The sequence below is a fragment of the Brachyistius frenatus genome, unplaced genomic scaffold (assembly GCF_029030835.1).
Source record: "Brachyistius frenatus isolate BFR_SWC_R1_liver_20210118 unplaced genomic scaffold, ASM2903083v1 Contig_1, whole genome shotgun sequence".
In the NCBI taxonomy this organism is placed as follows: Eukaryota; Metazoa; Chordata; class Actinopteri; family Embiotocidae; genus Brachyistius; species Brachyistius frenatus.
The window spans coordinates 9889683-9914947 of record NW_027210600.1 but is presented as its reverse complement, the minus strand read 5'-3'; the positions used below and the strand labels follow the sequence as shown (position 1 = coordinate 9914947).

At 39.5% G+C, this 25265-nt stretch overlaps 1 protein-coding gene across 2 annotated transcripts; it reads right to left on the bottom strand.

Annotated features, from left to right (window-relative positions):
• Positions 1 to 563: 563 nt before the first annotated feature.
• LOC138615513 (HHIP-like protein 1) lies at positions 564 to 24113 on the bottom strand. 2 transcript variants are annotated; one of them, XM_069689183.1, is made up of 15 exons: positions 23954 to 24113; positions 22836 to 23805; positions 14875 to 15139; positions 14346 to 14625; positions 14085 to 14210; positions 13851 to 13994; positions 11692 to 11804; positions 11264 to 11404; positions 10751 to 10825; positions 10326 to 10452; positions 9961 to 10106; positions 8411 to 8492; positions 7227 to 7309; positions 6488 to 6838; positions 564 to 2970 (listed from the first exon to the last, which is right to left on the bottom strand). In XM_069689183.1, exons 2-15 carry the CDS (start codon positions 23133 to 23135, stop codon positions 2204 to 2206), a joined length of 3000 nt encoding a protein of 999 aa, XP_069545284.1. In that variant the 5' UTR covers positions 23136 to 23805; positions 23954 to 24113; the 3' UTR covers positions 564 to 2203. The 2 variants fall into 2 exon arrangements, with proteins under 2 accessions (XP_069545284.1, XP_069545283.1); XM_069689182.1 differs by having other exon boundaries at positions 22836 to 24113.
• Between the last annotated feature and the right edge of the window lie 1152 nt (positions 24114 to 25265).

Genomic DNA, 25265 nt, shown 5'->3' with positions numbered 1-25265 from the left:
GTTTCAGATAGCAAGATATTTTTGAATATTTCAAATGCCTAAAGTATTTTTTTTTCCCAAAACAATGTGTTACATGGAAATTACTTTAGTTGGTAAGGTCTTTTTCATCATATTTGTGCATCTCAGATAATACTGGCTCATCACAACACTGTTAAACCCACAATAACTTCGAATTTTTGCTTATCTTTATCTGGCCAAAAACATTTGGATATGCGAGTGGAGCTACAGACTGTCTGGCTAACACGTTTAACTTAAATTTGGAAACCATATTAACAGTCAACGAGTAATCGCAAACATGTATTTTAAGTCCTGTTTGATCCCTGTCTCAAAGTAAGCAAAAGTGAGCAATGATGGGTTAAACGCCCTTGAATCTATCGCAGAAAAAAAAGAGCTTTATCTGTCCTCATTGGTAGACCTACAAATACTGTGTTCGAGATACAGAGAGCTTCTCAAGAAAAATCAATATGCTCCAAAGAGCTATCGTTCTGCAGCTCCTTATAGAATACATTCGTATGAAAATGAAAAGTCGTAGAAAATTAGATGAAAATCGATTTGCAGTACATTTTATTCAGATCACAGGCACCCAGTGCCCTCTGATCTCTGTGTTAAACGGCAAACATTGTTTTACATTCACTGCTCAGAATGTCCAGCATTTTCTAGTTTTTCAGCATAAAGGTGCATCATGTAAGATTTAACTCAGGTCTTGTAATACCACTTCGTACGTTGGGAGGGGGCGGTGACTCAAATTAGCGTAAATTCTTCTGAGTTTCATCGGTTTGTTTGAATTTTGTGTGTTTCCCTGCAGTTAGTTAGAAATTGGCTGGGCATTTATTTTGTATAACTTATGATGGTAAAGGATCCAGCAGTGGATACAGTCCTGGATCGAAAATGGTGATCGGTTAAGCCTGTAGTTTAGGTTATTGCTTGCTTATCTCCATTTTTTTTTTAGCCAGTGTGTAATAGCAAGAAAACAGCCACAGCAAAACCATAAATTGACAGCACGTAAGAATGTTTTACGGCAAGGTTTGTGTTGTCACTAGCGGCACTAAAGATCTGTTTTGAATTGTTCAAACAACGTCAGTACCGCTAGTTTGTCTCCTCCATAAAATTGCTTCGGTTTGGAAGATGGCTAAATGATGAGCGAATAGAGTTGGGACACATACAGTGATTTTAACTGATCTGACCGGTAAATTAACAAACAACTAACTTACTAACTAACACACATATAAACACTGTCAGCAACATTATACAATGAGTTACATTTCATTAGCTATTGCTACATAGCCAACGTTAGCACAAGAAACTGTTTATTTGCCAGTTTAGTCGAAATGTTACGAGTTCAGCGTAAAACGTTATACCTATACTCGCCAAAAGCTGTCTCCAGCTGTGGAAAGCCATGCCAATGTTGACTTTTGTTTTGTCTATGTTTTGCCAAGAGTTTGAGCCGTCGTTGAGTTTACTGTTCGAATCCATTTCTTCTTCCTGTCATGTTGAATTGAGGGCCGACTGAACGTTATAATGACCCCCTATCGCCTCTCGAGGTGCCTGGTGGTATTACGAGATGGGACTGGCCAGGTTTACCCGGTAGGCATGCTACCATCAGTCGATATGTCTGCAACACAATGCACATATCCCATACATAAACAAAAAAAATCTTACATATTGCACCTTTAAAACTACATTCAAAGGTTATTCAAATGTAAATCATTTAACACCTGCTTTAGAAAATAAATCTGCTGAAATTATACAATACAAAAATACATATTTTCTCACAATTAACTGTATTAGAAAGATGGATCCTTTTTGCTCATCAAAGTGTGGATATCCAGAATGTCATTAAAGTTTCTCCAAAATTATTCATTCCACTTCACACTTCTTTTATAGAAGTGGATAGAAAGTATTCTAAGATAATGTACGTAGATAGACACTTGAGCATTTAGAATTTGGTGAAAACTGAAAAAACTTTACATCAATATGTAAAACACAGAAAAATGAGAATATACAAATCATGGAAATCTTTACCTCTCCAACAACAATCCTTAACAAGTGCAGAATATCATGAGCTTTTGTACCTTCATCAAACACTCTCTTTCTGTCAGCTCGCTCCTTAATATTCCTGTCATTTCCTGTGCGGTACAGTACCATACACCCATCCACCGTCCTCTACTTTTCATCCTATACTTTTACATTCAACCCCTCTTTGCTAACCGCAAATCACCCCGACATCTTCCTCATGAGAGCAGTTGTGCTTCCCAACCCTGGACCTCTGGCACTCCAGCAGAGATCTCTCCCCACCCTCACACTCCACATCATCCAACATGATCCTGATGCTGCTGCTTGCTTCCCCCAGCACAGCCTTCTTCATCACTGCCAGCGCCGTTGTGAAGCCGAGCTGTCGGCACACTATGGTACCTGCCTTGCTAGTGAAAAGGTCATCGCAGACCGTCCCCCATTCCCCTCTGATGAAGATCTCCACTCTGCCTCGATCAGACAAACCATCAGCACTCACAAGTCGCACTGAGCCAGCACGCAGCCTTCTCCCTCCTCTTCCTATCTTGTACCTGTGACCTCTGCCTCTGGGCCTCTTATACACTTGGTTGCCCTCGCCAGCACTTTCCAGCTTCTCTCCGAGCCACAGCTTCTCTTCGCGCGTTTTAGGCGGTGTGGTGCTGATTGGTGGTCTCTGGGACTTGTAGGATGATAGTGTAGGCTTCTGACTCAAATGTGGGGCCCGTGTTGTAGTTAACGCTCCAAGATGTTTGGGATAAAGTGTCGAGGTCAAAGCCATCTGGGGTCGTTTCAGCGATGTTGTGGATGTAGAGGGAGAAGGTTGAAGTGAGGTCCAAGGTTGAGAGGTGGTACTTGGGGGATACTGAAGAGGTCTTCCATGTCTTCTTGTTGAAGGTGGGGTGATGATTGGGGTTTGAGCAATCCTAGAAGAGGCTGCAGTCATGATGGTTGTGCGATAACCTGAGGGAGAGACAGAATCACCCTCTTTATTTGATCTTTATTTGTATATATGTACTTTCCTAATGTGCTCATAGTTTCACTTTTTGGGAAATACACTTGCTTGCTTTTACGCCGAGAGTTAGATGAGAAGATCAAATCTTTCGGATAAATAAGGAGCTACTTTCAGCTGCTAGTTGGCTTCTTGGAAATAAAGGAATGTCCGAGGAAATGTTGGTTATTTTCAAAGGTAAAAAAAAAATCCTAGTATTACCAGACCCAAATTCACTGCGTAAAAATACTGGTCTGGCCATGCGCCATTGAGGATTGTTTGTTCCATCCTCATGGTCAATGACCTCCGGTTAATTTTGAAACTTTTAGAGCTCCATATGACCACCATATGAGGTATGTTGTGAGCAAAAGAGACAACAGAAACCCCACTGCGCCCTCCCAACCTGAGCAGTTTGTAAAACACCATTGCAGACTTTGCAGATTCTGGTTTAAATTCCTCGATATTTGCTAGCCGTGTTACAATTGTTCGTGTCGCTTCATCGATCTCTAACACCTCCGCCATTGCTGAAACTACATTTATGAACAAGCGCTTGACTTTAACATCATCGCATAGCGAAGACTGAGGCTTTGAGCAATAGGCATGCCGAGTGAACCTAAAAAGTCCACCTGCCAGTTTGCATTATAAGATGTTATTTGGTTCACGTTTTAACACTTTAAAAGAAGGTGTAAATACAAAGAACTTGTTCAACGCAGTAAACCACTAATAATTGTCTTTACGTTTTGGTTGATGTACTAATCAGATAAGCAAGCTTTAGAGGTGCTGGTCCTTACATTTTAATACCTTTGAACAGCCGAGATAGCTATTTGTGTATATGAGGGTTATAAACTATAGCTATATGAGTTTGTTTATTTTTTTCTCAACTAAGCTAACTGGCCTCTAGCTGATGTCCGATACTGACTGAACCAACACAACATTGGCATTAACATCTTCTCAGCTCACTCTTGGCAAGAAAGTAAATAAGAATATTTTTCAATCTTTTGTTCAAACTAATACACCAGACTGGTAACTTAAAACTGTGTTTGACAGAGCTCGGATTTTACAAAAGTTATTTAATTACTTTTATCACTGAATATTTGCGAAGGAAGGACATAGACACAGACACACAAGGATGAATGTCCAAACTGAGGCTGATGCAGAACCATTTATTCAAAATAAATAATGCCAAAGCACCTGATTTAAATTAAGTAGTGCAAATTCCCGACACATAAATACGAACCATTTATCCTGCTTTAGACTCTTGTACCAGCCAAAGAATAGCATGTCAGCAGGTTCGAAATTCTGAATAAAGGCCACTTGAGCTAATTCCACAGAACCTGAGTTTCACAAAAGCCTGCGCAATGCCTCACCCCAAATTTATATCCAAAGAGGCCAGCTTATGAATTAAAAACAAGCCCATGAAGTTGAGACATTGAACACTACTGTAATAAATATTAAATCTTTAACATTTTCATAGCATTTACTTTTATTAACATGTAATGTTGCAAATACTATTTTAATCTTTTAGTCCCTCAATAATGTCCATTCTCTTCCGGATGAGAGGTGTCGTGAAGTAAGTGCACTGGATCTATTAACGTGCTTTTGTTTTCTTTTTGCAAGTATAAAAAACTATTTTGATGTAAAATGTCTTGCTCTGCAATCAAAAACCAAGTTTGTAAGTAACAATATATAAACTGAGAATAAAACAATTTCAATTGCAAACAAATTATCCCTTAGAGTTTTGTTGGTTTCGGTCACAGACTTGTGTCACAAAAACTTTTGATTGTGAGTTAGATGTAATGGGCAGGACATATGCTGATTGATGAGACAGGAGTTTCTCTATTGGTGAGTTTGATTTGGATCCACAGCACAACTGTTGACCACTGTAGAGACACATCTCTCCCTCCGACCCGAGAGGACTGTGTCGAGCGACATGGAGGTATGTTTACATTATATTGCTCGTCTATCGAAATGCTTTAAAATGTGTCAGCACAGACTTCTATTTTGGTTATATTTCACGTTGCCAATGCCATCAGCATGCTGATCCCTTCAGCAATATATAGTGGTATGCTCCTCGGATTTCCACCGGCAAATATCTTTTCCGAGATAGTGGAGGTTAACGTGGTTTTCCCCGAGTGGTGCAGATCCTGTCAACAACATGTGCTGCTCTTCATCCAAGGGGACAGGAAACGATATATACAAGTGGAAAGGCGAGCAGCACTGTGTATCCCACTAAAGGGATCAGTATGCCGTCATAAACAATGTCAAATATAAGGGAAGGGAAAACTGTGCTGACACAATTAAAAGCATTTCAAAACAAAAGAGCAATGTAACGTAAACGGAGGGAGAGCACGAGGTGTTTGTCTGCAGCCGTGCTGAGGATCCATGTTAAACCCCCTAACAGAAACTCCCACATCCTCCATGAGCAGAGGTCTCTCCTGTTACGTTCAACTTAACTCGCTACCAAATGTTTTTGTTTTGCAAACAAAGTTTTTGATTCCCAACTGGAAGTTTTTGTGACACAAGCAAAATTCTCAAGTCTGTGATCAAAACCAACAAAACTGTAAGGGAGAATTTGTTTGCAATCCAAATAGTTGTATTCTCAGTTTATATATTTTTACTTACAAACTAAAGTTTTGATTGCAGAGTGAGAAATCAAAACAAATACACAAAAGTACCTTAATAGGAATCATAAAAAGCATAAATAAATTGCATTAAATATTTTTTTTTTTGTTTGAGTGCATATTGATTTAAAAAGTCTCAGGAGTGGTAATATACAGTAAGTAATAGGCTACTAAATAATTGCCTATTAAGATACAGTATTATGATTGGTGATTTGATAGAAATTTAAAGTAATGGAAGTTTTTATTTATTATTAAACAGTATTTTTTTAAACAGTATTTTTTTCAAGTAGTGTAGAAAAAAATTCACAGAATAATTTTATATAAATATGTTACAGTCTCATTTATCAATAAACCCCACTGGCTGTTTTATCATAATTGATTTATTTACGAGCTTTTACCAAACACTAAAGATTTGCCTGAATATTTGCATAACTGTTATGGAGCTTTAAATAAAATGCTTTAACAGCCAAAACTGAGCTACAGTAAGGCCTTACCTACCCTGCAAAATATAATTTTATATTTTATAAAATAAATATAAATATCATTGTAATTTTCGGTCAACCAAAAAAAAAAAAGCGAAGCAAAGCTGATCAGAACAATAAGAATCTTTCTTTTGACATTATTCCTGGCGTTGGAAAATGTTTGATTAGCTGTTATATTGTTAAAATGTAAAGCAAAAATAGAATACAGAAGAATAACCCACCCGTTTTGATGCTGGTGGCTTCTCCCAGCAACAAAGTCTGCACTGGTTTAGTAGTAGATTCAGTGTTAGTTTTAACGATCAATTTAGAGGTTGGGTTAACAGTTGTGCTAGAAGTTGGGTAATCAGTGGAGCTAGGTTGATTAACAGGTGCACCAGTCGGCCTACCAGTGGATGCGGTTGTGGCGGGAGTTGTTGCCATGGCCATCTGGACAGTTGTTGGTACGGTTGTTGGTTTTATTGTTGTGGCTGAGGTTGTTTTTATTGTTGCTTTAATAGTTGTTGTTGTTGGTAATGTTGTCTTTCTCATTGTTTTTCTTGTCTGTAATGTCGTTTTTCTTGTTGTTGCAGCTGCTGTTGTTGTTGGTAATGTTGTCTTTCTCGTTGTTTTTCTTGTTGGCATTGGTGGTTTTCTTATTATGTATGGTGATTTTCTTATTTGTGTTTTTTTTGTCGTCGTAGTTTTTGCCGTGGTCGTCGTGGGAGGTGCGACAGTTGGTTTCTTGTTGATTACAAACTCTGCAAACAAGACAAGGAAGAAATGAAAACATTTGTAAAGTGCTAAAAATCCATCTAGACTCTAATACATGATGTAAATAGTTTAATCTCATGTTGTTACTTAAAGAAGCTCGATTAATGCAGACAGATACAACCCTAACCCCTGACTATCCCAACCTTTGGGGAAGCAATCTAAGTGAAGTGAAAGGAAAATCATTACACACAAAAAAACACAACTGCCCCAAAGCTCTTTAATAAATGAATCTTCAAGTCTGCTGGAATAGAACTTGAAATACATTTTTACATATCAATACATACTGTATGTCCATGTTATGTAACCAAATGTGGCACATTGCCAAGATTGCCAAAAAAAGGAGTATATGAAACATTATTTTAGGATTTTTCCTACCTTCTTTGGGGTGAAAGTGAACCAGTTTTCCCTTTATCTTAACAGGTGAAGGCTTTATACTGCATTTTCCGGGTGGCGCTCGCCTATGTGTTCAGGATAGGAAATATTACCACACATATATGTCCATTTTTACCTGCTATTCAAGTTGTGGAGCTTGATTTTTAATGTATCAGCTTCTCTTTAACTAGATCTACACAGGTAAATCTCTACCCAAATTTGAATATCAGCCTATTAAATGGCTGTCATCAGTTGTCATCACCTCACATAGGCAAACTCAGTAAGCCCGGAGGTTACATTTGATGTGACCTCTCGTCATCGTCACCTGAGGAAGTCAGGTGATGCAGTAAAAAGGATGAGAAAGTCCATGTTGGCAGAGGTTTGGGGGGTGGTCGGATGGATCAAAAATAGGACTTTCCCCCAGGAGACCACTGTTCATGTCCCAGGAAACCGCTGTTTGTCCCGTGTGAAAACAAAAGTCAGCTTTGACTTATTAGAACTTGCCTTACATAAGTTAACTTTCAAGATGTACTTACATAACAAATGTACTTATTTGAACCTAAACCCAAACGATCTTCTGCTTGACCTAACAAAGTAGTTTTGGTGCCCAAACAGCGACCATATCACAACCTTAACCATATGATTATTGCTGTTACCATGACAACGAATGTCCTGTCACTGGTTCTCTCCTACGTTCGTGTATAATTGACAATGGCCTACTTGCGAAGGTGGAAGACGGCCCTGGATGGCCATATCTATATTGCTAATATCAATTGATATTGTCCTTTTGTTGGGCTGATATCATTCGTAGTAGGAGTAGATGTGTTGGTCAGATACGTCAGCTGATATTAATAATACATAAGTAAGAACTCATTTTCATCATAGAACGGGATGAGACTGAGAGGTACAATAGTTGTTTACAGAAGTAATCCCTTTTCTACTTAAGTAAATAATGATGTAATATTTAGTTTGTTCAAGGTCTACATTACCCACAATATCTTCATTACTTGGGACCGTCATAGCAGTTGAACCTGCTTCTGGTGAAATGCATAGTTTGCCTTTTGACTGTGGATTTCAGAAGCCATCTCAGATTTGATCGGCAGTACCTAAACATCTACACCACACACCCCACTTGGTCATGATGAAAGTGTATTGGTTACTAAAGTGATGTGTTGTGGGTACGCTACCTGGAAGGGTCCACTATCTTATAGATGAGTCCTGCTCTGGCTGTGGCACTCGGAGCTCCTGTGGCTAAGAAATACAATTCACCTAGAAAAATTCAGAGAAGAAAGGGAGATAGGAGTGTGGCAGGCAGACAGGCGGAGAGTAGAAGACAAAGAGGGGAGATGGAGGAAAGATGTTAAATACCAGAGAGAAAGGAAGGAAGAGGGAGGGAGATATTTACAATGAGTACAGTTGGGAGAAAGACCAAGAAAGCCGAGGAGAGAGGTAGAACAATTTCAAAACATGAAGAGAAGTATGAAACAGTAGAGAAAATACATAAATTAGAAAATATTGTGATTAACATCTGGTAAGGTGTCTTACACTAAAGAGATTTAGACTTTGCTTGAACTTCTCATTTTAAATATGCCAGTAAGCCTGAGCGTGATTTATTTGAGCTAAACTGTATTTTCATGTCATATTGCAATGTTTGAGGGTTCAAATTGCGATCTTTTAATGGCCTCAACTCGTTATTCCCCCTTCTTTGGTTTAATGGCACATGAGTGGAGAATTACCACCAGTAGCTGTTTACCTGCAAATATTTGACCAATCACATTCTGGATGAGCGTCTATTGACATTACCATCATGGATTTATCATGCACTCAAGGCAGCTGTGAATTTGGAAAGTTTTCTTCTGGAGCTTGTTCACAAACAGACAACAGACCCCAAAAATGTGCTCTATTTCCGTAGTCAGAATAGAAAACTTCATCCATACAAACCAACACAGGGACAAAATGGAGCTCAGGAAGTCAATATGCTTTGAACACTATATTTCTTCACTTTTTTACTTACTGCCATTTTTAACATTTAACACAGCTGACGAACTGGGAATACCAGGCAAATCAAGTCTCGTTATCTCCTGTTATTTTCTGAGCAAGTATATTTCATCCTTTAACCATAAACACAGTCCTGTCTTGTGACATCCAACCTACTACTTGGAGCTCTCAAAAACCTCCCACTTTCCTAGTGGGATATTAACAGTTCTACGGTTGTGTATTTTTCCACTGTGTGGAAAAATACACAAATTAATTTGCTCTTCCCAGTTGCACACGAATGCACCAGAAGTTGCACAGTCAAACACCACAGACAATAACTTGTGCTTCTTCTTCATAAGGTGTATGTGTAATGTTAAACTATGATTCCGATTATGCTGCAACAGTAGAATAAAATTACCTGAACAGCACATTGTTAACTTCTATTATTTGCTTGACAACTAATTGGCAACTTAAATTTCATGGATGTGACCGTGCTAGCTTTCAGACACTTTCATAGAAAAAAAGAAAAGGAGAAAAAACCCACTTAAGACAAGCAGCATGTGTTCAACACTCTTCCCAGTAAATCAGCAGTCTTTATCATTCAAACCAGAGTTAATGTTTACCTAACCCTCTCCTAACTCCTAAGAAATGAAGGCAGTTTAGTAGAAATTTAGTAAGATCAAAAATACCACCCAAAGAAAAATACCCATCTAAATGCGATGCTTGACACAGATAATAAACACACGGACACGGTTTTTACCTGCTTCATCCTCAGCAAAAGAGATGATGTATTTATAGTAACTATTGATGAGTTTGGGGAATCTGCAGGTCTGGTCTTTTCCCATACAGATCTCATTGTACTGCCATTCACCTGTGGTGACATTCTCCTTAAGAGACATGAGGCGCCTGAACAGAAACAGACATGCACATATCAGCCACAAACATACTGTTTGATTGAAAGTCCACAATCAAAGAAAAGACAGATCTGTGTGTGTTTGCATTGGGCTATATATTGTGATGATATTGCAATTACTGTTACCACAATTTGGACCCTGGATCTCTGCTGTGACGGGCAAGAATGTGTCTAAAGAGAAATTCTGAAATTAAAATTTTTGAAACACACACCCGCTCATGAAATCCCCAAAGATGTAAAGTCCGTTGAGGTTGGGCATCTGACAACCTCTGTAGATGTATCCTCCTGTCACTGACTTCCCCAGCTTGTGGGGGTAGGCGAAGATAGGCAAGATGTCATCTGCAAAGGCATAAACACCTCCGTTATCTCTTACTGTTACTTTTATATCAGAAGAAGGCAATACTAATGTATATTTAAAATGAAGAACGACTGACTGTTGAGAGGCTTTTACAGAGCAAAAACAACAAACAAACTGTAACAATTTAATCCTTCTCAGTAGTGTGGATCGTGGGGGGGGGGAGAGAGAGAGAGAAAGAAAATAACATCTGTATCCATTTTGCAGAGGCTACTTTGTGTCCCTCCGTGTTAACATTTGATGCAGTTTATGGACTTCAAGTAACCCAGAAAGTGGACTCACCCAGAGAAGAATTTTGGCAGAGTTTGCGATCGTAGCAGCTGAAGCCTTCTTTGGCCCTCCATCCATAGTTGCCTCCTTTAATTGAATGTGTTGAAATAGTGAAACTACTCAGGGAAAAAAAATCCATTGCATAATTTATTCTATTTGGAATCACTTCATATTGCAGTAAATATACTTTTGGATTCACACAGATATTATTTGGTTTGAAAAAAAAAAAAAAGACATAATACTGTAATTGAATGTTTTATCGTGCCGTCTTTGAACTCTATATACCCAGATCCCATCCTTAATTTTATCCTAACCTCTCTGACAATAATATGGATACAGAGAGATAACAGTTTTATATGATAAATAATGACAGTGATTCTACTTAAGAGTGAACTATTTCTATGTAAGCTGTGAAAACACGAATGCTGTCAATGTGACGATTCATGTCGAGGTATTCATGTTGAAAACCCACCCTAGAAACCTGTGTGAAAAGTGAAATATTACTTCGAACTAAAATCCTCATACCTTTAACAATGAGATCAACCTCTTCGTATCTGTTCTGGCCCACGTCGCCACAGAACATCCGGCCTCTGCCTGCGCCTGTAGCAGTGTCACCACGGTCAATGGAACAACGCCACATGTTGCGAACTCCATACGCATAAATCTCTGCACAGAAAGGAGGAAAGACAATTACATCCTTTGTGTGGATTTAATGAATATTTTACTGAAACTGTATACAGAAACTCAAAGCATATATTACTGTAATGAATAGTGATTTTCCTCAATCCATTTAGAGAAGGTGGTCCCTTTAAAGAGGAGTTCTCCTTCATGAGAACTTCTCAGAAAAGTCTGAAGTAAAGTTTAGATTGATATTTGAAATGTTCACTTCATCTTAAAAGTCACCAGACATGATCAAATTCTTCCACACATGCAGGATATCAAAAAGTACTTACCAGGTCGTGTCTCTTTTTCCCTCAGGAATGGATTGTCTGAGGGAATGCTGTACGGGGCGCCATCATCATTGTCGTCGACATCAACACGTAGCGCCTTGCCAAGAAGTGCTGACCTGTTAAACACAAAGGACAGACGAAAGACTGAAAGAGATTCACAGCAGCTCAAAGACTGACGTGAGCATCACGGCTTCGGCTTGAATCTTTTACTTTTCATTTTCACCCATGGACTGTATTTTTAAAGGTGTAATATGTAACTTTTCCGCACTAAAAAGTCTAAAAATGAGAGTGTAGACAACAACTCCCATGATCCCACGCTACTTCTTGATGTCATCTAACCTCTTTAGTTATTGTTTCGGTTGAGACATCCCTTGCGCAGAAATTATGCGTTCAACTCCAAAGTCCTCTTGGTCTGTCATACCATCCTTTTTTTTTCTCATTGATTAAAATTTCCTGTTTTCTTTTCATTATATTTTTTTCTTTTGTGTTTTTGTCTTTTTCCCCGCAGCTATGTTCTTCAACATTGCATTGATTCCTGCCCTTTTGTTAATGCCTTACCTTTAAATACACAGTAAATATACATTATACAGTAGTTGTTTTGCAAACCATTCCTCATATGTGCCCCCGTCTCTATTCTACTTTCCAATATCTCTTTGACCGAGACTGAATAAAGGTTTGTTCGTTTTCAGTTTTCTCTCGATCCCTCTCGCCATCTTTTTCCAGCCTTAAGTAACCTTCTCCCTCTTCTCATTTATTTCACACCTTCCTCCCCAGAACAGGCTAGTCGCTCTTTCCTTGTAGCCCTTTTCCAGTCCTTCCCATCACACCCTGCACTCTCCCTCTCCCTTCCTTCCACATACCAGTGTGTGGTGGTCTACGATGTGTAGTGTCAATATTAGACTTGGTAGGCTGCATCCTCCCTCATTCCCAGAAAAGCTATTATAGCATGTATGTCAAGAAGCTCCCTCAGAAAAAAATAGTTACACTATACATGTCTGGAGAAAAAGTGTCAACATCTCTTAAACACACGATGGTTTTTCACACAAACAATACCATCGATAATTAAGTTTGTTTACTTTAGTCTCTCTATAAACTTGGAAAATAAACTGGCTGTTATTTATTTCGCATTGTTGGTTGTGATGGAAATTGTGGAGCTTGTCAACTGTATTGGAGGACACCTCAGAAGAACAGCTGATGTCTTCAGCAGAAATACTTACTGACACTGACTGAGCAATAATGTTTACAACCATAGTAAACAACAAAAAAATGCCCTGAAGTCCCTTTAATAAAAGCTCGTTGTGTGTGTGTGTGTGTGTGTGTGTGTGTGTGTGTGTATATGTGCACGCATTGCCATATTTCTTAGATTTTTAAGCTATTACATATCTCCCGTTGGCATCTGTAAATACTAATGTGATTTATTCTTTTCTCCTTCTGTCGTCAATCCAACTATGAATTTGGAAATGATAAACATCAATCAATGGCACGTGTGTAAAGCTTGTCATGAGGATAATACTGTAACAAACGATTCAGTATATTCTCAGTACACCTTAATCTCTGTAAACTACACCGGTAGGTATCAAGTATACACATTTTTGACACAAGTGCAAACTAAATTTTAATTTGCACCCTTGAGGTAATAATTTGCGTTATAGTGTTTTCAAAGCTATCATGTATAGTTCCCACTGAGCAACAGTTTTGAAGTTCTCCATAATTGTTATCCTTTTCATTGGATTTCATTTGACTGGAATTCCTCTGACTAGAAGTCTGTCTGGTCGGCTCTTCGCTGCTCTGACTTGACTTTGGTATTTTGCTTATTTTTTTATTTGTTCATGTTGCCAAGATCTCAACAACGTCATGGAGTCTGGTAAAAATTAAAATGATGAGCACCCTCTTAGAGCAATCAAGAGAATGTTTATCTTATTTGGGTAAATTATTTTAAATTACATATAAACTTGTGGATTTGTAATGAGGGCTGTCATTTTCTTCCCACATGATAGTTGTGTAATTTAGTGTTATTGTCGTGGAACGAATCAAACCGTTTGGTTTGTGATTTTCATATACTTCATCACTGTTGTTTAATGTAAGGTGTTATGAGAAGTCAACATTGTCAGTCTATCATCCCTCATGCACCCTAAGGTGCCAAAACATTAAGTTATACTGACTTGTTCTGTGAATTGCCAAACTTTCCAAATGGGTCCCCAGCTCGCCCGCCGTCACCGATGAAGATGTATAGATATCCGTCATGACCAAAAAGAATCTGTCCTCCATTATGATTAGACGCCGGCTCTACCACCTCCAGGATGGTTCTACAGCAGGAGAGATAAGAAATCAATGAATATACCTGTGCTATTTTAGACCTACATGAAAACCCTACAAACACATATTGGAGTGCTCACCTCTCAGAGAAATGGTCTAGTTGGTTATCATCATGTGATGACAGAGTGAACTCGCTGATTCGTATCCTTTCCTCCTTCTTGACCGACACAGAATAGTACACGTAGGCTTTTCGGACTGTGGTGAACCTAGGCACAGAAGAGATGCTCAATATAAAGGTCCAAGTCATACTTTGGCAGAGTGACTTTTCCCTCTGGAAAACAGTGCTAAAATTCACAGTTGAGTTCTAGATATAACCCAACTATTATGATGAAAGTATGAACCTGGGGTGCAGCGCGATGCAGAGGAATCCCCTCTCGTCTCCAGCCCACGGTGATGTGAGGACAGCCTGTGTGAGGTTCAGGAAAGGACGGTCGATCCTGGAGCCATTGGCCAAATACACCCACACATAACCCAGCTGCTCGGCGACAAAGAAGCGATGAGTTCCATCATCTGCGTGGATCATGGCCACAGGGTTACGCAGTCCATTGGCAACTTCCTGCAAGCACAGCTCCAGACAGCCTTCAGGATCCTCGCGCACCGAGCCCAGGTTAACATTTAGCTCTGGAAATGTGTGGAAAAAAAGATTGTGAATAATTTTAAACTCGTATAAAGACATAGGATGCTAAAGGGTTCAATGTAAGTTAGTGTGTTAAATTAGTGCGTGGCTAAGACCTAATATATTTGCTCTGTTAGTTTGTGTTGGTTATGTAAGGGCATATTATTCCCAATATTTCTTACTGTTAAATCAAAGATGAGCTTTAATCAGTGTACGTGCCCTCTAAGGAACACTGTCCCTTGTGTAACTCATACCTGCATTTGTCAATACATTAGGATAGCAATATTGTTTGTCTTTCAGCTCCAGGAAGTCACAGAACCTTCTGCGATCTTCTTCTATTGTGGCGGTCAGGTTTGCAAACTGCTGTGGACTCCTCAAGTCCTCCAGGAGGAGGCTGAGTGTGTAGCGACACTGCAGCCAGTAGTCGGAGCAGTAATCCCCACACAGTCCTGGCAGCATCCTCATGGGTGTATTGGCATCCTCGGCATCGTACAGGTGGGCAGCATATGGAGAACACTCCTACAAAGGAAAAACAAACAGAGTAATCGACTTCAATTTTGAAAATTCTTTAATAATTACCAAAGGAACAGTTTCTTGGAAATGTAATTTTTTGTTTTTATAAATGGTGATCATTACAAATATTACATAATAACCCTCTTTTAAACTAAACGGTTTATCTCAGAGGAAGCGTTAAGGATGTATGAATGAAAGTATGAATTACATAAATACAGGATGGATTCTAACACAACTCCTCACCAACTCTCTCTGACTGGTCCGGCCTGGGTTATATACAGCCTGTCTGAGTGTAGTATCGTATAAATGGATCCCAGGAATGTCCACTCAGTTATTAAGTCACAACCACATTGTCCACACCCAGAATGGGGAGCTGTAGGCACAGTGAGGCACAACACCCAAACCATCATGTGGCCGGCTGGTGCGCTTTCACAAAGTGCCAGATCAGCCAAACTGATCATCACCAGGAAACAGAGCCCAAACAACAAACAGCACAAGGTCACTTATTCACACGTAAAGCATTTGGCAGAACAAAAATATGAAAAACTGGATCAAATGGTTAACTGATGCATGAACTGTGCGTACAGGACAGTGTCAGGCAAGTTTGGCATGTGTCTATTTCCGAGAAAAGGAGAATTAATCATGGTAAAAATAGGACTTTTCTATTACAGCTTGTAAAAAAATTTTTTTTTAATGTATTTTGTTTGTAATGATTTGTTGAGATTAGTGTGTCTTTCTAAGGAATGGTTTTGGCATTAAAGCAACAACAAAAAAATAACTAGGCTAAAGGTTTTAAATGTTTTTGCACAGATAAAAAAAATTTGATTGATTATTTTTTTCCGTGTATTTTGAAGGACAGTTGTGTTGTGTCGCAATCTTCTCCTCTCTCTCGTTTAAAAAACAAAAAAAGGAGATTACTGCTGTGAAGGAATTTTTACTTCATGATTAGGTTTCTCCAGCTCTGTGGGGGAAAGGGATCCTCATGCGGTCACTGTGATCTCCCGTACTGAGTTGCCATAAGCAACCCTGTGACAAAGATAAAAGCCGCAGGGTAAAGGGGCAAACACTCCTAAATACAAGGTCTGTTATGGCTATAAAAGGGGACAGTTTCCGCTGTTTCAAGGATGAAAACGATGCCTCTCCTTATCTGGGATTGTGCATCGTTATATTTATATTTATATCGTTATATATACAATATTTATGGTGGCGAAGGACAAAGGAGCGCAGAGACAGAATGGCAAGACACAGATCCACACTTATCATTCTCACTCTTTCAATCACGTATGTCATGTTTAACACATAAATCACAACTGCTATAGTCCAAAACGATTACTTAAGTGGTGAATTTTTGTCTCAAAAGACTACAAAAATGGCACTCCACATGTTAGTCACCTGTAACTTTAACAAAATTTGTATTTATTTCATGAATCTGACGGAAACACCTCCACGGACAAACCCCAATGAGCTGTGTATGAACACGTGTGCTTGTACCTGAAAAGACTGCTTTAAAAAATGTCCCCTTTTTTTCTTTGTGCATGTCAAACTCAAAAAGCTCTATTAATTATGACAAGTTATTAATTATGGATACATTGCAGAGACAGAACAGGAAGAAAGTTTGGTGTGTGGGTGAGTGTGTATACAGTTTGTGCACGCTATTATGCATACATTGGCTAATACATTATTTAGATATGTTTGCGTTTTTACAACTGCATTCGCATCTGCAATAATTTCTGTATTTTTTGTTTATTTTTCCTACAGAGGAGGTTTTCATACTGTAAGCAGCAGAGTCAGACGTCAGCCATGTGAGACAAACCTGCCTGACAGTCATCTCGTTTTTAAGTTAAGTTGAAAATCAAATGAATTTATGGCTATTTTATGTATACATTACAAACAAAAACTATCAATAACTTTTACAAAATACTTTTAGTCATGCCAATTTGGGAAAATGTCAACAAATGTTCGGTAAAAAAAAAAAAACAAGTTGAAGCCCGCACCGAGGTAACAGACTCCAGATCAACTTTGTACTTAATATTTGCATTATGAGAACCTAGTTCTAAATCTTTGAGCATGATTATTCAACGAATAATTATAGGAATGACAAAATCCATTATTATTTCCCTTTTTTTTCAGGTTGCACTGCATTTTTTGACATATAATGCTGGGTTGGTAAGGCACAGTCTCAGTTTTATCTTTTATTTATCTCTTTTTCTTGGGCTCACGTAAAATGACTACCTTAATAAGTTACTAATGTGATATTGCTTAATCAAAGTGGGTAAGACTGCATGTTTCTGGCTTTATTTGATTTTGAGCTCACACAAAGACAACTGCTGCTCTATCTCAGCGGGGCACCAAATTCAACCAATGCTTTAAAAAAAAAATGCATAAATCATTATTAATCAAAACAGACACAAATACACTCAAAGTTGAACAGAGAGTCGTTGTTGAAAGTAATTTGCTGGGTAAAGATCAAGGCCTTCCTGTGAAACAGTTTTAGCTCTACAGGGCAAAACAAAAGCTGGGTTCAGTCTGAGCTGCTGGAACTGATGATGAAAGGAGTGTCTGAAAAAAACTGCGATGTGGAGCAGATGGCAGCTTGACTGACTGAATCCGTTGTGCTTCCAACATCTTCTTTGATCTTCTTTATAACGCAGAAGTGCGTTGTATTTAAAAAAGTCATCCAGAGGTTTTACTTTGCTTATTGGGCTAAATGGAGATATATGTAGTGTACATGTGTAAGGTGAAAGGCAGACTGTCCTCCCCTGAAACACGGCAGTATAGTTCGCCTGGACAAGCAGCTTTAAACAACCCATATCTACATTTATTGTGACCACTCGTAGCTGGAGATTATGACAAGAAAAAAGGAGCAAGTCAGGTGATGTAGTATAAACTGTGACTGTTTCACAATGTTAATCATGTATTTGTTATTGTTAATATGATAGTTAAGGTCCAGTACGGCTATCACCGCTACTCTCCAACAGCCATATATTACATTTTGGCTGATGAAGGTATCAGAATGTGTTGGTCCTACAGAGGGCACTAAAAACACTCATATAGGTCATTTTGTGAGTCTTTGGAAATATAAATATTTTGTTGTCTGGGTTTGAGAATGTATTGGAAACAAATCATTTGATCCCCAGTCATCACTGATCTACAGCTACATCTACATCTTTCTTGTTTGACCCGCTGAAGCTGAAAACCCGGTCCTGTTGTGAGACGGTCTTATTTTGGTCCTACTATCATAGGGTAGGATAAATGCATGTAACTACTAACAGCTGGTCCCTAACAATGCAGCCACTTCAAACTGCTATAATTTGGTGTTTACACTATCCAGTTCAGAACCGGCCGAAATTCAAACTTAAACTGAATCTAAAATACTTTTTTTTTTTACTGTCATCTGTTTTACTAACTCCCCATTCAGCACTGACTGGTCCAAATGTCTGTCTTTTATTATAGAAGAGAGACAGAAAATAGTCATGGCAAACAGATGGCCGGTAAATGTATGGATTGGACCCTCTTAAAGGGGGGTGGAGAAAGGGAAGCACCGTTTAAAAATAAAACAAAGAGCGATAAAGACAAAAGAGAAGATGTATCTTTGCCATAACTTCACTATCAAAATAGGTGTGATCCAGCTGCTGTAAATCATAACTGGACGCAGACACTGTAAAGCTGTAAAGCTTCAGTAGTTGTGATAGTGGTGAAGAAAATAAAAACGTAGGTCTATAGATTCTGAGCACTGGATCTCAATTTTAACAATTTAAGTGCACAGTCTGAAGCGTGTGGTGCATGTGCATTCAGGGCATCTCCAAATCTACTTTTGCTAGTTTAACGGCAGAAAATCTGAGCACAAATTAAGGCGCACGGTTCACAGGGACGGTACTTAGTGCTCTATTTAATCATAATTGTGTTTTGGGTAAAACATGAAATGAACCATATCAGACTATCATCTCATTCCCTTTGAAAGCCAGATGTGCTTGTACCTCGGCAGATTCGTATTATAATGGCGGATTTTCAAAGTTGTGAAGAAAAATAACTCTGCATAGGAAACAGATCTGCTTTTGCGTAGATTGAACAGATTGATGTGCACAATTATACTATTTCACATTGCAATCTTTTTATTTGTAGTCTTTTGCTTGTTTGAGCCCTGCTGCATGTGTCTGCGGGAGTAAGAAGTATAGTGTAAGCACGCTGCGCACACAGCTATGTAGGCACATATTACTATCTTAATAATCTGTCCTTAATATCACAGTAAAATACTGAACCAGTAACTTAAGACAAGGTTTTTGTTGATCAACTCTGTGATCACTTATGGCTGCCTCATGATAGTAAAGCAGTGCACCTAACCACGCCTCATTTTAACACCAACATCTTCATGGGCGCAAGTACATTTGCTGTTAAGACAATGTGGGTGCTGAATTGATAAATGGCAACAGTGAAGACACTTAAGTCCACGTTGTGCCGAATGCAAGCTAGAGCCCTGTATTTGTGGTGCGTTCATGGGCTACTTGGAACCTTAAACATGTGCATCTGTCTGCTGCTGTCAGAGCAGGGGACAGGGGCCAATTTTTTAAAGTGAGAACAGCCTGAAACATGCAGAAACACTGCTGCAGTGCTTAAAAGTGCTTATTAAAAATGCATCCGTGGAAAACAACTAATTTGATGTTCCGTTGCCTGGTTAAGTGCACGCTGAATGGTTTTGACCTCAAACAGCCCTCAGGTGGGTGTTGTTGATTATTATTTAATTACTGACATAACATTACTGACGTATTCTTTCTCTCTCTCTCTCTCTCTCTCTCTCTCTCAGTCTTTTCAATTATGAAGAGTGTTATCTGTGGGTTGCTTTATGACAAAAACAAACCAAACCTAAAAGACACACACACAGACACCATCTCATGCTTGTATGTCACGCTGCATAAACCTACTTAACCTTTCAACTGAAGGTCCCTTAAATCTGCCAGTATGTTTGTCTTTATGGGCTTTATTGATCTATTTCTCTATCTGTCTCATTTCTGCTGAATTGTTTTTAATGTATCTCTCCTTGTCACTCTCGTGCTTTTCTTCCTCCTCTCTCTCTGTCCCTCTCTAGCTGGAACTTGATATATCCTGTAACCCTGGCCGGAGGAGGAAATGGTTGTTTGTTTGGTCAGTTAATCTCTTGGACGGTGACAGTCTCCCTCCTGTGTCCCTTACACACACACACACACACACACACACACACACACACACACACACACACACACACACACACACACACACACACACACACACACACACACACACACACACACACACACACACACACACACACACACACACACACAATTTCCCCCTCTATCTGTCTCTCTCTTTATATCTGTCTACCTGGCTCTCTCTTCGCTGTGCGATTGATATTAGTGCCAGGAAGCTCCTGTAGCGCAGCTAGAACAGAGGGCCTCAGTGTGGTGGGTTTACCCAGGGTTAGTACCCTGGCAGTGGGATAACTTGACCAGCTCAAACCATTGACTTTGGAGCTGAAAACCACAGAGTGTGTGTTTGTCTCTCCAAAGACTAAACAAAGGGTTTGTGACAACAGGAATCTTAAAAATAATCAATTATCAAAGAAAGAACAGCCACATATCTCTGTGCTCTGTCCACTTTATTTGGCTAACCTTTGGTCACAAATCTAAAGCATAAACAAGACTAAGTCAAATCCTTGTGTATGGCTGGTTCGTGTCCAATCTGCCACAGGGCTGTTTATTTGAAACGTGAGCTTTTCATTTCATTAGACTGGGAGAAGCAGCAGCAGATATGTGGTGACTGTATCAGACAGAAGAGGAGAAGAGGGAACTGAGCCGCAAGGCAAAGCAGAGCTCTCTATTAACCATTCGGTCAACATCCCCACCCTCACCTATGGACATGAACTCCAAAGAATAAGGTCACAGATACAAGCGGCTGAAATGAGCTTCACATGGTGGTAGGCCTCATTCTCTGTGACAGGGTCACTACACTGCTACGGCAGGAGGTTGTGGCATACAGTCAACCAGAGGAGTAATTATGATCTCTCACTCACTAAGTGACAGACATTTATAGGGCTGGTCCACCGCAGAAAAAAAGGCTGCAACTAAAATAGTTACTTTTAGAATAACTCTTGAGTTAATTTATCCTCATTTAAGGAACAGTTTGTGTAAAGGAGCTAACTAAAATAGAATCTGTATGTAATGTAGAAACTTTACATATTTACATTGTACTGAAGTCAGCCTATAGTCAAACAGTTGGCATGCACTGTAGCTCTGTCATTATACTCAAGACACAGCCTGCACTGCTTGGAAAGAAACACCGTAGGCTATAATTACCACAGTGATAGAAACCTATATTTTAGAAGTCAGAGATTTGTCACTGCCTTTGGTGTGTGATGTATTAAACTGCTGGGAAGTCTTGAAGTATGTTTTTTTTTTTTTTTTCATTGTTTTGTTGTTGATATAAAAGGTTAAAGTTGGGTTTTTTTTATAGTACGCCCATCAGCCGTTCTGTGGAGAAAATTTGGGCTGTGCCTATTATTCAATTTACGTTCACGATCTGCACGTAGTTAGCGTCTGAGCTGCAAAGTCAGCACCTAATAATGCAATGTGTGAGTGGGACTGGCTTCCAGGCTCCTTCCAGTGAGTGGGAAGTTGGGTTTCAGTGCCAGGATCTCTTGAGATCAGGGAGTTCAGAAAAGAAAGTAAAACCCTATGATACTGAAATAGAAATACTCATTAAATGAAATAACATTCCCTAAAATTAAGAATGACTGTAATCCCACTGTGAGGAAATTGCAGTATTTATGATGTAGCTCCATTAATGATGATATTATCACAATAACTTTTAAATTCAGAAAGGTTTCCAGGTTAAAACAACCTAGACCAAGAAAGAAGGAAAGTGCAGTTAATGGGCTGTTAAATTAAGACGCAATTTTTTTTTCATGCAGTTGTTCTTCTTTAGAGGCTCCTGATGTCTCGTGTGAGAGAAGATACTAAACAAATGCTATCTGGGAATCTGAGGGGGATTAAGTGTAGTTTAATGTAATCTGTATATATAGTCAAAATGGGAAAAACATAACCAGTGAGTATTCTTTCAAGGCATTGTTAGACAGTTTGAAGTCAAATATTTGGTGTGTTTTGACCTTATTTTTTTAGAAACTTGCATCAGTGTCAAAAATTTGGCTCTTGACATTTGCTCTGAATCAATAACTAATTTCATATTCATTTCCTCGTATGGCCTTTACACCAGACTATAGCTGAAATGTTTACAGCGTCACTTGTTTATTTAACTACAAGCACATCTGACACATCAAAAAAGTCATGAATCTGCAGTTAAAACTGTGGTTTAGCTGTGCAAGCATGAGCCATGAAGTCATAAAACCACATTTTGTTTGTGACTACTTTGTTGAGATTAGGTCCTCACTCATGACAAACCACACATCCTCTCAAAGACATATTGGTGTAATGGACGTCAACAACCGGTTGCAATCATTTGCTGACAGACAAATTGACACCTTGCATTACTTTGGATCACAACACAAAGTGGAACAGATTTGTGTGGATTCCAAATTAAAATGTGTGATATATAATCGAATGCAAATAATAACAAAAATCATCCTTTTAACATCTGGGTGCACAGGAATAGAGACATCATCAGACATGATGACAAGTTTTAAATTGAACCATTAGAATAGGCGTTGTCTTACCTGGCAGAGGATGCTGCGTATGTATTTGCCACACGTTGCGTAACCTGAATGGTCAAAGTTGTCCATGATGGAGTAAAATCTCCCTGATATCTCCATATCTTTTTCCAGATCACAGCATCCAAACTTGGAATACTCTTTGCAGAAGACCAGTTGCTTCCGGGGCTCAAACGGAGGTTTGTAATCCAAACACTGGGGGTGACAGCTCCCCCGCCAGGCCTGGAGGAGCAGCAGCAGGACGGGGAGAAGCAGGTGAGGGGAGAAGGTGTGCTGTGAGACCGAATTCCAGCTTTGTAGGGTCATGGTGGACAGATGTTGTCTTTCAGTTCAGGACAGTTCCGCTCTTGACCCAATAATGGAGTAAACCAGCTGCTTGTATGTGATATTTGAGAATAATATGTGAGAAAAGGGAGGCCAGTGTACATGTTACATCTGCACCAGCATATATGACACACAGATAGGAGACTCAAAGGTAGATTTTCTCTAACATTTTGGTGTATGTGATGTTTTCACTTGATGTCTTGGCAACCATATGTATGTGTGTGTGTGTGTGTGTGTGTGTGTGTGTGTGTGTGTGTGTGTGTGTGTGTGTGTGTGTGTGTGTGTGTGTGTGTGTGTGTGTGTGTGTGTGTGTGTAGAAGTGTGAATGTGTGTATCAAACACACTGACCTAGCATCACACCTGCCTGCAAGTTGGCCAGAGACCTAAAAAGTGCTCAGAATTGCTCTGGTTAAATTATCAACCCACACATCACGCCCATATGGCAAGCTGACACCGAGATGTGTGAAAATAGAATAAACTAAGGTCAAACTGATCCAGATCCAGGAATTCTTTTGATCAGCCACAGAACTGCAGTGCAGTCCAAGAGCTTGGTAGAACCAATGTCCCAAAGTCCTGTGATGGGAGGAGATTCACTTCTTGTCACTAAATGTATAATACCTGCAAAAACACCTGCAGATCACAGCAAAACTTCCTGAAAGACAGAAATCTTCCAGTTACTTAAACTTAATTACCATCACATGACAGTTTCTCAAAAATAAGTTCCTTTCTGCAAAACTAAAAGCAACAAAAGCAGGTAAAATGCTAAGAACTAAAAAAGCTTCTTAGAAAGAGGGACCAACCTCAATAAAGCACTTGAAAATGAAAAGTTGCACCTTCAGCTGACGTTTCTGCAAAATATTTACTTGCTGCTTGAAGTCACTTGGAAACTCTCGCTGTGTTTGCTCTGGATGTGCTCATTTGCTGCAGCGGACACAAGCCATGCAGACAGACAGCAGGCGAACGGGAGAGAGAGAGAGGTTCTTTCATTCAGACATAGAAGCCACGCTGCAGCCTTAGCTGAGATCCCACCCTCCTCGCTTCTTTCCTCCTCCTCCTCCTCCTCTCTTCTTTTCATTTGCTTTTTCACTCTCCTACAAAGACACATGCATTCCTCCCCATAGCGCGCGGTCCATATTGCCCTGAAGTTGCAACTTTCCACCTCTTCTCCCTCGGCGCTCCCCCCCACCTTTAGCATTCCCAGACCTCCTCTCTGTCTCTACCGGTTCCAGACAGACGCACTCACCCTGGTGTGTGTGTGTGTGTGTGTGTGTGTGTGTGTGTGTGTGTGTGTGTGTGTGTGTGTGCGCGCGTACCAGATGGATCAGAACGTGTGCTGGAAGTACAGAGCAATGGATTCTCCAGGCACAATTCCAAACCAAAATCGTATGTTAAAGAGCACAACGGGTCAACGTTTGCATCTAATTACACTGCTGGAAGGATTTGTAGCTGTATTATGTCACTCTTGAACCACAGTAGAAACCAATCGTTAAAAAAAAAAAGTACTTAAAGGACCAGCGTGTAGGATTTTACGGGATCTAATGGCAGAATTGTATTATAATTGAATTTGTGTAAAGCTTAGAATGAGCCCTTAATATCTACATAGAGAGCGGGTCCTCTACCACGGAGGCCACCATGTTGCACCGCCGTGTTTCTCCAGCAGCCCACCACACACAAACAAAATTGACACTGACACTAGTGTAACCCTTTTTGTGAATTTTTGCAGTCACTAGAATTTTAGAGGAGGGTGAGAGGAGGAGTTTTCACCTAATTGCAATCTGCAACATGACTCCTAAATACAACTTAATCCTACACACTGGTCCTTTAAATTAATATAAACAACGATGAACTTGACTGAGCTTTTTATTTATGTTTTGATATTGCTGTCTTAACTTAAGTGAAGGGGCTATAATCAACATACAAACCCGACATTTTAGGTCCCTTCAGCCCCACAGAGTTTCAGTGTCTCTTAGCTTTTTGTTTTGTTTTTGTTTAACATCTACGAAGTTAGCGACTAAATGGTGAGCGAATTGGAGCGTTTACCTGGTTCAGACTAGAACAGAGCAAAAAGAGTGACTGTTGGATTTACAATCATGGGGTGGACAAAACTATGAC

Bases quoted from the DNA above. Each gene is read 5' to 3' on its own strand.
- LOC138615513 (XM_069689182.1), bottom strand. From the start codon at position 23,135: ATGACCCTACAAAGCTGGAATTCGGTCTCACAGCACACCTTCTCCCCT. The intron at 15,140-22,835 runs GTAAGACAACGC...TTTCCTTTGTAG, and splicing joins TACGCAGCATCCTCTGCCAG to GAGTGTTCTCCATATGCTGC. The intron at 11,805-13,850 runs GTCAGTATAACT...TGTGTTTAACAG, and splicing joins TTTGGCAATTCACAGAACAA to GTCAGCACTTCTTGGCAAGG.